Genomic DNA, 12,476 nt, shown 5'->3' with positions numbered 1-12,476 from the left:
ATATAAATACTTGCCATTAAGTCCAGGATGAGACTCCTCCTCCCCTGAAGAAGCGTAGCCTTACGTGAAATGGTCGTCGGGAATAGACGTCACTCGCTGACGTCATCAGAGGTGGCGACATTCAGTGATCAGCCGCATTGAGAGAAGACAGGCTTGTATTCTTTGCTGAGTCCTGACACAGACTTGTCATATGATCCGCTGTGATCACACAACATTTTGGGGCTGTATAACACCAACTTGGCGCCCTTATACATACTCTAGGCATGATATGCCACGTAGATTGTTTGCAGTTATTTTAACCCCTATGTTACAACCTATATAGGGATTGCTGAACAACAAACACCAGGATATGTTGCAAGTTAACTATATGTATTGACATATGATCCAGCACATCTATAGGGCTATCCTAACAAATAAATAAATATATACAAATAGGGAATATATTTATCCATGCAAGGATATGCTACACCAACAAGCCTGAATAAATATAGTGCGATACTTGAAACTCTCTATAGAATTTAACACAACATGAATCACTGATATGAATGTATGAGAATCACTAGAGTTCCTATCAATGGACATAGTTTACTGAATTAATACTGATTATACTAGCCACCTCTGAATGGGGAATTTTAATAGTTTTGAATGATGTATATGTGTGTTTTTAATGAGTATTTAGACTAATAAAACTTTATTATTTTCTTTGGACTTTTTGGTATAAGGGTTACTAATTCCCTATACAGTTGTTGATAAAGGTAATTTTTCCTGTCGGATTATTGTCGTCCAGTGCAATTCTTTCCAGCATTGAGTGCCGGGTGCTATGGGGATACTTTTTTGATCCTTCTTGGATAACACTGTTATATAAACAGGTAACAGCAACAACAATACAAACATACGCCGATTGAAATAAAAGAGGAAAATATAGAGCATACCCTGTCTACAGTACTATGATGCAGGATGCAGCCAAAAATAGTTTATCCTGTGGATAGAGTCCTTCCAGACCACAATGTCTCTGGAAACAGGAAAGGCTTTGTTGAGTGCCTGCAACTGCCGCAGTGTGATGCCTCAAAAACAATCCACAAATAGTAACACAGGACACTAAGGGGCCTATGCACTAATGGTTCATTAAAAAAATCATGGGCCATTTAAATCACCATTATTATGAGCGTTGCAATCATGGTATTCTGAAAGCCTTTATTACCTGTCATAGCAAAATTCACAAAATGGGCGAATAGCCGGGGATCTGATGAACAACCCTGTGAAAAGGCCTTACCTGGCAAGTTGTATCTGCGGCAGAGAGAGCTGCTCCGAGAGAGCCGTCTCTTCCTGTGCAGATCTCGCCCGAAATGTATGTGTATAAATTTAAATTTTGTTAATAGTTTAGATGAGCAGGGGGTCTCCTGAGCTGAACCGCATTGGTTTCAGCCTCAGGGACACCCTACTTCCCGAGATACAGGCCCCGTTATGGGGTGCCGGTATCTCCTATGCATTTTATTCCCATGGTCACGTGATGCGGACATTTAAATGCATAGGAGATACCGGAACCCCATAATGGGGCCTGTATCTTGGGAAGTAGGGGGGTCCCTGAGGCTATCTGCTGTTGTAATAAAGTTTACTGTAAATTTATTTTTATTGCATAGGATTCATGCCAAGGGTCTCTGGTGCTAATATTAATGGATATCAGCTCCAGAGATTCCCGGCATCAATCCTATGAAGGAAAAATGCCTTTTTTTTCTAAGTCCCATCTCGGCTTCTTTGCAGGTTTCCAACACCTTCATGCTTACTTTTTCTGGCGTGAGGATTTTGTGATAAAATCACCATTCTAGTGCGTGATAGGCGTTCATAGCCTAATCACTGCTACTAGAATTGCGCGAGTTTATGAACTTGCTGAAAAGCGGCGATAAGTGGCTTATCACCACTGCCTCTGTGATTTTTTTTATGAGCAATTTTTGGCGGGTGATTCAGTCTTTTATTACCCACTTATCACCGCTTACTGAATAGCAGTAGGCATTTTGGGCGATAAGTGCTTGATAAGTGGCTTATGAACGCTTACTGCATAGGCCCCTTAGACTTTTCCTGAACACTCTAGAATTCTCATTGGGCTAGCCCTTGTATAGTTCCCTGGTTCCCATCTGAAAACATGGAGAGTACAGTTTATTTAATCAGCCATTCAATCTAAAGGGCACTGGGAGGCCGAGAACAATCACAGATGGGCGTGCAGTTATGGCTACACGTACTGCCCAAAGGTCAGGACCAGGAGTTGTGGGAAACCCACACAGGCAATGAGGGGAAGTGGCATTGACGTTAGAGTGCTCTCAGAAGGCAGCCGACCTGTTCCCAAACCCAACAATGCCACAGACAAATATAATGCATTCAATATGGACACAATAATAATGTGGTTAACAATAACACATCACACAGTAATGCATTTAACATATACAATGTACCAACTATTTACACAGGGGTAGGGCCCTTAACCACTACAGCTAAGTAGCCATATTGATTGTCAGAGGCAGCGGGTGAGCATAACCTTTAATGTGCGGATGCTACACTGGCGACACACTTTATTCGAGCTCGGCTAGTCCCACGAATTCGGGTATACCCGGGTGTATTGAGGTTTGTGACTGTTTTCTGCCCGAGTATATTGGGTTATTTTCTAGGCAGGGATTGAAGCATTTTATTCCCGCTGGCTGCAATACTGCACAGTATATATATATATACTGCATTACAATTCATGAATTTATGCCATCTTGTAGACACGCGAAGCATTGCAGCCTATTAAATCCTAATCATTATAATTTAACAAATCAGCCGCCCATCAGCCAGGCATGAACCCAGGCTGGGAAGGCAAACGCAACGGGGCTTGTCAGAGGTGAGGAGCGGCGCATTCCAGGTATCTGCCAGGTACATACCGGGTATTTGCTCGAATAAAGTGTGTCGGTGCAGTATGCTGCCTCTTCTGTCACAGACATAATAAGTTTATGGCATTTAGCTGCCCTCCAAGATGATATTGCAGTGAGATAGTTGAAGACCTGGGACTGTATTGCAGATGTGAGATTCAGATTGAATAGATAAACGGAGATACACCAAATAGTTAGATCAACAGAGGAAGAAGAGATGTTAGCAATAGATATAGTACACTAAAAGATGGGTGAATATGAGAGGTGAAAATAAATACAGCAAAGGGCTTTGTTCCAAACACCAAGGGAGTTGAGTGTGAACAGGAGAGTCAACAGTATCACAGGCTTTAGACAGGTTGAGAGAATGAGAAGAAATTAATAACCCTGGGATATGGATGTTGCTTGCTACTTTGCTGAGGGTAGTTTCAGCTGAGTGAAAAGTGTTGAAAACCTAATTGGAAGGGATTTAGGGAACATAGGAACAGAGGATAGAAATCATGTTTAAATATACAAGCTGTTCCAGATGTTTAGAGGCAAAAAAGCATGAAAGGGACAGGAATGCATGCTTTATTAATGCTTACTAAATCATATACATGCTTAATAAAGCATACTGTACATGCCAATGGCTATGAGCTACAGAAATTATATTTTTAAAATATCTTTCAAAAGCAGTTTGTACACTTGGTAAGCTGAGACAGCAGAGACTTAGGGCCATAAAGCACATTCCAATACTGTAAAGTGGGCCATAAGGTGCATTCTAGTGCTACAGTATACATTGTGTTGTGGAGAAGCACTGCTTAGTAAATATGGCCCTTCATTTCTTCTGGCTCTCTTTTGTTTGATATGACTATATGCAGAGCCGGAGTTTGCACAGGCAAAGCTATATTTCTCCTCCATTTTTATCTTTATTGATCATCTAATGGGAACAAGGTGGTCTAGAGGTTGAGTAACTTGATGGACAAACACTCCCCTGTACAGAGAACGGGAGGACAAAGATAAATGTTTGCTTTAAGTATTATTACAATTGTTTAAGAAAGACTATTAAATTGTCAAGTTGTTTTCAATTAAAATTTTGCAAAGTAATAGGAATTACACCTTCTTTTTTACTCAGCAATTACAATATATTTTAATCTAGGTTTGGGGACATCCTGTGGACCCAACTGGTACACTGGAGGCAGCAATAACAACAGTTACATTATGGCTTTGTTTATTACTTGCTTTATGATGCCTCTTGGTACGATCATCTTCTCCTACGCAAGCCTGTTACTGACACTGCGAGCTGTAAGTACAAAAATTCAATGGGGTCTTTATAAAAGTTAACATTATTCTTAAAATAAAGTACTGTTTTTCAATATTAATGAAAGTTCCCTTTCCAACTATCACACTATGTATTTGTAAGGTGATTCAAATATTTATTTTATGCAATACTGTTGCTCATACAGTTACAGTATAGTATTAAAATCTTGTTCAAATATTTGCAGTAGTTAAATCACAATGAATAGATATATGTACTGTTGGGAAAGTGGGGCAATTAAGTTATTTTGCTCAGATGCTTCTCTTTTGTTCCAGTTTTAAAGACACTAAAGCCCATATGTACCAAGCTGGACCATGCTATAAGTCATTGTCTGACACCTGAAGTCAACTTACAACCCATAAAGTGTCTTTTGGCACTGGAGACTATCATATGGAATAGCACCACTTTCTTCATTTTAGCCTTTTTTTATACTGCATTTGGGGCTTTACTGTCCTGTATCTTGAGAGGTAGCATAATCAGATCATCACATTATATTAGGGTTGCAGATGTTAGTACCAAGATGCAATATCAGTTATGATCTACTGTCATGGGAGATCAGGTTCATTAACACCTTTTATCATGTGAACATATCATGTGATTCATTAACACCTTTTATCATATGATCGAGCAAAACAAGGAGGTAAAATAAATTCTAATTTTTCCAGGAAAAGACACACACAATTGATCACAATATGAAATAGAAAACACACTTACTGGGGATCTGGGCTTAAAAACTAAACTTTTGTAGTCCGAATGGCTACAAAATTAAGTCTGTACAAGTCCATCTATGAGGATTCCATCCATTTTTCATGTTTCTCTTCTTAAACCAGTGACTCAGAACTCTTACTCAGTTCCTGTTCCACCCACTTCTTCTCACATGGTTAAGGGGCAACCCGAGTATGAGATACAGTCCATTCTGGACTCCAAGATTTCTAGAGGTTCACTACAATATCTTGTACACTGGAGGGGTTTCGGTCCGGAAGAAAGATCTTGGATTCCGAGCCCCCGTATTCACACAGCCAGGTTGATCCACATATTTCACTCGAAATTTCCCGGACAAGCCATCGTGGAGTCGCCCGGAGGTCACTCCTAGAGGGGGGGGGGGGTACATTGAGGATTCGCCATCCTGGTGGCTGGAAACCATCTCCTCACCTAAAACCTTCAACCATGGCAGGCACCCAGGATGCGCAATGTTGCGATGGTCCAGCTACGCGCGTGCGTGATTGGTCTGCCCTCCCACCAGCTCTGCCCCCAGTCTCCACCCCTGCGCTAACATGCAGCAGGCTCGTTCGTCCAACCTCCCCTCCGGGTTCATCCCCAGTCTCCACCCCCGCTCTAGTGCTGAGCATACACGGCGTGGGAGAGATGTGCGCACTAGTCTCCGCCCCCTGAACTCGATGACATATGCGGGCCAGTGCACCCTTGGACTCCCCTCCAGACTTCGGCGTGTTCGGCGGATGGACATGCGCAGTGACCGAGCAACATGCGACCGAGTCGCCAGCCTTCCACATTGGTGATGCACATGGGACCTAACCCCACCTCTGCACCCAATCAGGCTGCACAATAGGGCACACCTGTGTGACCCAGCAGCCTATCGGATCTCGTTCCATTGCTCCACCCCGGCATACCATTGGAGGGGAGTCCCATAAATACCTGCTTAGCCCAGACACTCATTGCTGAGCATAACCTTGTGTGTGACGCCATGCCTTGCTGCATTCTGCCTTGTACCTTGAGATTCCTGCCTTGTGCCTGCCTTGTTCCTGTTGCTGCCAGACCCTGCTACATTCATTGGACCCCACACTTCTCCTCTCCTGACCTGGCTTACGTACGACTACTTTGAATTCTCCAACCCTGATCTCGGCTATCCTCACTACGACTATGCTGCTATCTCCAGTCCTGACCTTGGCTAGTACCCCAATGATCCGCTACTCTCCAGTCCAGACCCGGCAAGTACTTTCTACTATTCTACACTCTGTACTCCTGACCCGGCTTGCACGGCCATCCTACATTCTAGGCACACCCGCGCGGATGTGGGTTGGCGTTATACAATTCCCTACCTCAGCACTGCGGTCGCGCTTCGTTTGTGGTGAGCTGCGCGTTACACCCGGTACTGAGGTGGGAAAGTATAGAACTGCACACCTGCAGCAGCAGAGGCACACCTGGAGGGTGGATAGTCAAAATCGCTGGGTCTGGGTTGGAGAGAGTGGGTTAGTCGTGATACTTGCCAAGGTCGGGGGTAGGTGCCAGGGGGATAGTCCGAGTCCATAGTGCCGTGGTCAAATGTTGGAGCCAGGAGAGTAGTAATTGGTCCGTTTGCCGTGGTCAGGAATGGAGAAGGTCGGATGGTGTGAGGCAAGCCGGGGTCGATAATCAAGAGCAGGGCCCTAAGTCTAGCCGGGTCGGTACACAGTGAAGCAAGCAGCAACAGGTTAACAAAAGTAGAAGGCACAAGGCAGAGACAGAGACTGGGAACACAAGGCTATCAATAACTATGCTCAGCCAAAGAGGAAGTGAGAGCTGAGCATATATGGAGGCAGGAGTCCAATGAGAGAAGTGGGTGGAGTGGAGGAGCGACCTCTGCGTAGGCAGGGATAGGCGGTGAGAGGCAGGAGACAGGTGAGGGCAATATTAGAGTTGACGTGCAGCTGTGGAGCGATGCATGCGCAACAAGTGTGCGCGCCACGTGGCACAAGAGGAGGGGCAGAGCCAATCTCCATAGGAACTGTGAAAGCCCTGCTTGGGCGCGCGCGCTCTGTATGGTGCGCAGGAGACCATACAGCAGGAGGCAAAGAAGAAGCATGCCGCGGGGGATGCACTCTGAAATCACTTGCAGCGGGATGCTGTGCAGCAGGAGGTAAGGAGGGAACACGCCGCAAGGGACGCATTCCCCGATTCCTTACACTCGCGTCTATTTCTCTCAGAGCATCTTTTTGGAATCTTGAATTTGGTTTTGCGCTTGTAGTCTGCCATCCTGATTGGCTGCAAGGTTTGTTATAGGTTTTGGAGTCCCATTCACACAACACTACAGCCAATCAGCGCGTGGAATTTTCTCTGCCAGCCTATCGCTGCTTTGCCGGAAAGGCCCCGATTTCAATTCTGCTAAGGGGCATGCGCCAACCTGGCACCTCTGCCTCTTAGCATTTTGAACCCCCTGCTATGCCAGGCTCCTCAAAGTCTGGGGCTGGCAAATGATGGCCGGATAGCCCTTTGTTATACCAGGGCATGGGTACTTGAGTGTAACTTCAGTAGCCCGCCTTTTTCAGCACCTTGGCATCCCTGAGGCTTTCAAGTCTGGGACCTGTGCAGACACAGTGGCACCAAGCTTGGTGGCCATCTGGTCTCTTGGAAACTGGGACTTGGAAATCCCACAGTTCATATAAACATTACCAGCATATATACCTATTAAGTATAATCCTTTAATAAAATATACCTTTAAACTGTATCTTGTGCTAAAAAATGTCTAAGTGCCCCTTTCTGGTGGCAGGGATAGAATAAAAAGATATACTCTTTACTCTTACTAGCCTTACCCTGCCACACTGTAGAAACCTGACTTTACATTTGGCACACAAATAAAAACCTCAAAGCTTTTTCATGTACTGTAGCTGGAGCACTCCCTGAACTCCTATACCAGGGTCAGGGTGACCTAGGCATGAACTGGGTATCCCCCTTATACTAGGGACCCCTGTACCATTCTGGGGATACCTTGACCCCTATGCCCTTTTTACCTTTCTGGTCTGTGCTGAAGCAGGGACTCCTGGCGGTGAGTCGTAAGAATGTTTCAGGGTAGGATTTTGACCGGAGCACTGTGCTTCAATGTATCCGAGAATCTTACCTAACTCTCGGGTACATCTTTGGTGTATTCTGTAACTCAGGGACCCCGCTACATAGCCACAATCTGAGAATACGTTCTCCACAGAACTCACCCTGAAACTCCTAGCCTAGCAATCTCTGCTTACCGGCACTACTGGAAAGGCAAAAACACAGAAATTCTTTGTCGGATAATTTACACAGTCACAGACCCAAAACACGGAACAGGGACAAACAAGTGGGCTTAACCTTTATTATTGCGCCTGGATACCAGCTCACCGTCACATCTACATTCTGCAAAAGGTATTGGAACAGCATAAAAAAAGATAAATACATATGTATAATTTTCATGTTGGTCCAAAGCTGTAAATTATCAATATAGACTTATACACATATTGTGCATACAAAGAAAAGGCTAGAAAGGTTCTCACCTCTTCAACAGTTTATAAACTGCAGATCCAATAACTACAAGTTGTTAATGCTACTGTATGTAAAAGAATTTGGAGACTGTTAATGAATCAGGAATTTTTCCATAGAATGAAGCTATGTTTAAACAGAGGTTTATTGCTTTTGAATTGAAATTGAGATTGTAGTTTTATACTATTTTTTAGCATTATCATATATTACCCACAATCAAGTGTTCAGTTTTAGGAGTGGTTGCATGGAATAATAAAAGTTTTTTATGAGAGGATTTACCTGATGCAAATATTATTTAAAATATGTAATATTACATTCTTGGGTGTCATTTTTCTCCCTACTAATGACATCTATGAATTAAAATATAAAAACAAAAACAAAGTTGAAGGTTCTGTAAATATAACAGATGTTTCTAATGCAAGAGGCCTGATACTTTTGGTGCCCTTATGACCAGAGGTGGCTCCACCATATAATCTGACTAAGAAGTTGCTTAGGGTCACCACAGATTCAGAAGGCCCCATTTATCCCCCATTGCAGTTTCAGGATTTGAAATAGAAGCTTGCCATTGGACATTGTCAGGCTACTATTAACCTGTTGCAGTCTGCCCAAGCCGACTCCTTCTGTCCTGCCTTCAGAGCTGAGGTGCATTGCTCTGACCTCTATTAATGAGGCAGGCCCAGTCAGTGACTTTCTACAATTTCAATTTACTTGAAAACGAGAGGTAACTCTCAATGTATTACTTCCTGGTAAAATATTTTATAAATAAAATAAATAAATAAATTCCATACTGTGAGATCTGGAGAGCTGCTAGGGATTCACTGATAGATTGCATCTGATTAATAAAGATCTAAGCAACGGTTCTCTGCTTTGCCGGCACTACACAGAGGCCTAGATCCATAGAACTTAATTAAGTGAACTAACATGACCTAAATATGACTAAGTTAATGTCCCATTATGCCTTAAAGTCTATTTTCAAAGTTCAATATTGTTAGGTTAAATCTTTTTATTTTCATTCAGAAAGGGGCATCACGTTTACTATATTGGACACTGTGACACTGTTGAGAGGGATGGGTCTCAAAAAAACTAGAGCCACACCTGCTTATGACATTCACTGTATATCACAAGGGCCAACATTCAAGAAACTCTTTGAAGTCCGTGAAAGTCTTGGCACATTTGCTTGTTTTCTAGGATAAATCGTGTTCATCACACCGAAACAAATCCATGCTTCTCTGTTTGTAAATTGTATTTGTTTCTTTATCTGAACCAGAAGAATTCATGTGACCGCTGTGGGTATGATTAAGCTGGATTGTGGTTACTTGACTGAATAATGGGTTTGCTTGGTACAATGAGGATCACAAAGCTAAGGCTTAGCACTGTTTAGTAAATCTGCTGGACCAGACAGACAGATCCCAGTTTTGGCTGTAATATGAAAAATAAATATCAGCTACAGTAGTTACAGCAGTGGATTTGCATAATTAATGAGATTTATTTCTAATTAATAATGCAGTCCCTAGTCAGAATAATATCTTTTGATATTTACATTAATTTCTGAGTTGTTGTTTTTGCATAAACTTAACATTGCTAACCAAGCCTAATGGTATTAGAAGAAGAATATTGTTCAGTGCAAGGCTTTTTGCTCTTATATAGATGCAACTTACAGTATATTAATGTTCACTCTTATACCTCTAGGATAGAAACTGGAACAGAGAAGCAATCACATAATGACACTGACTGAAAAGATGTGACAAATAATCACACTCTTTCTGTCATTTGGTGTAGGCTGCAGAACAACAGAAAGAATCGGAGACTACCCAGCGGGCTGAGCGGGAGGTTACAAGGATGGTTATTGCCATGGTACTAGCTTTTCTCATCTGCTGGTTGCCTTATGCCACTTTTGCTATTGTGGTGGCCACCAACAAGGCCATCGTTATCCAACCCACCTTAGCATCAATGCCTTCATACTTTTCGAAAACAGCTACTGTCTACAACCCGATTATCTATGTTTTCATGAACAAGCAGGTTTGTAGGTACTTTACTCAATAGTTTTGCTTGGTACAATCAGGACCACAAAGTTAAGGCTTAGCACTGCTTAGTAAATTTCCTGGAAAACACAGACAGATTCCAGTTTTTGCTGTAACATGAAAAACTTACCAGTGAAAGCTTAAGAAATCCCCCCATAGTTTTACAGAACAAAATAGTTTGTATTTCTCATAAACACTGATTAAACTATCCTCACACATATGAAACCCAAAAGGTATATGCAATTCTTTAACTCAGACTGTTGTGTAATATGGCAGCCATAAACTATAGGGGTACATGTTAAAATGGATAAGAAGCAAAATGTGACACTGTGTGATCATTTGTATGTCACTTCCCCAAATCACTTTCTGCAGTGGAAGCATTGTATGCTAAGAGATAATGGGGACAGGCAGGGTTGCAGACCTGTCTGAGACTTGGGATGGTAATCACAAGTGATATTTTTATTTGCAATACATACTGATAAAAGGGTCTTTGTATCACGGCACAAGTGGGGCAATTCTGGGGCAAAAGTAATTCTAATGGGATTTTTTGCCTTCCTACATTTGGGGCAATTTTCTTGCCCCCATAATTGCACCACATTTGCTTTTATACGCACACACACGCGCACACGCGCACTTGCGCATGAAGACAAATATGGTGTATGTATCTATGATGCCCTTTTGTTTTAACAGAAGTTTGTCAGTCATTCATTATCCTTCTCATTGATCTGCAATGCATCTGTTTGCTTTTAGTTCCGGAACTGTTTGTTAACCCTTATGTGCTGTGGATGCAACCCATTTGCTGGAGAGAGAGAGTCCAGTGGTTCAGTTCCCAGTGGCCGTACAGATGTTGCTTTGGTTTCTGAGAAGGGTGGAAATAAGGTCACACCAGCATAAACCTCTTCCTGTCCACCTCCAGTGCTGATCCCCTATCCTCTAGCAAAACAAATAATAAAAAATGGATGAACTTTTCCTGTAATCACTAAGGGCACAGAATATACCGTACCTCATCTGAAGTTATTTTGCATTTCACTGCTTTAAATTATATATCAAAATAAAAAGGTTCATTATTTAAACAGCCTGAAAAATGTATATCCTTTTTTTATTTTTGGGTAAACCGGAATCCGCTTTTTGAAGTGAAACTTTTTTAGTGGCGTAAATGTAGTTGATTGGAGATGGAAGTCAGTGGTGATGGAAGTGACATCACTCCTGGCAGAAGAGACCGTCAGTGTTGCCAGCTTCCACCAGGAGGAGTCACCGGTGGACGGATGGAGACACACACACACTGCTGAACACCCCCTCCCTGTACCTCTGCCGGGAGGGAGGAGAGAGGGGGGCTTGCTCCAGGCCGGGGACTCAGACAGAGATAGCTTGCTCGAGAACCTCTCCCCCCGCAGCCCTCCCCCTCGCAGACTCACCAATGGCTTCTCCAGACTGCACGGCTGGGAGAGCCTGCTTGAGTTTCTCTCCCCCCCCCCAAATTTACACACACACACACAGAGACACACACACACACAGACACACACACACACACACACAGACACACACACACACACACACAGAGACACACACACACACACAGAGACACAGACACACACACAGACAGACACACACACAGACAGACACACACACAGACAGACACACACACAGACAGACACACAGACAGACACACAGACACACAGACACACAGACAGACACACACACAGACAGACACACAGACAGACACACAGACACACAGACACACAGACACACAGACACACAGACACACAGACACACAGACACACAGACACACAGACACACAGACACACAGACACACAGACACACAGACACACAGACACACAGACACACAGACACACAGACACACAGACACACAGACACACAGACACACAGACACACAGACACACAGACACACAGACACACAGACACACAGACACACAGACACACAGACACACAGACACACAGACACACAGACACACAGACACACAGACACACAGACACACAGACACACAGACACACAGACACACAGACACACAGACACAC

At 43.3% G+C, this 12,476-nt stretch overlaps 1 protein-coding gene across 1 annotated transcript in view; it reads left to right on the top strand.

Moving 5' to 3' along the window:
- The window catches only part of LOC142489198 (pinopsin-like), a 149,626-nt gene extending 138,195 nt beyond the window's left edge, over positions 1-11,431 (top strand). The window contains exons 3-5 of the mRNA XM_075589562.1: positions 4,036-4,181; positions 10,198-10,437; positions 11,190-11,431. Coding sequence (XP_075445677.1) covers positions 4,036-4,181; positions 10,198-10,437; positions 11,190-11,333 — 530 coding nt within the window. The 3' untranslated portion in view covers positions 11,334-11,431. The remainder of the gene's footprint in view (positions 1-4,035; positions 4,182-10,197; positions 10,438-11,189) is intronic.
- Positions 11,432-12,476: the final 1,045 nt, after the last annotated feature.

Source organism: Ascaphus truei, chromosome 3 (genome assembly GCF_040206685.1).
Source record: "Ascaphus truei isolate aAscTru1 chromosome 3, aAscTru1.hap1, whole genome shotgun sequence".
Lineage (NCBI taxonomy): Eukaryota > Metazoa > Chordata > Amphibia > Anura > Ascaphidae > Ascaphus > Ascaphus truei.
Note: the sequence above shows the minus strand (reverse complement) of the source record. Positions and strands in the feature narration are given on the sequence as shown.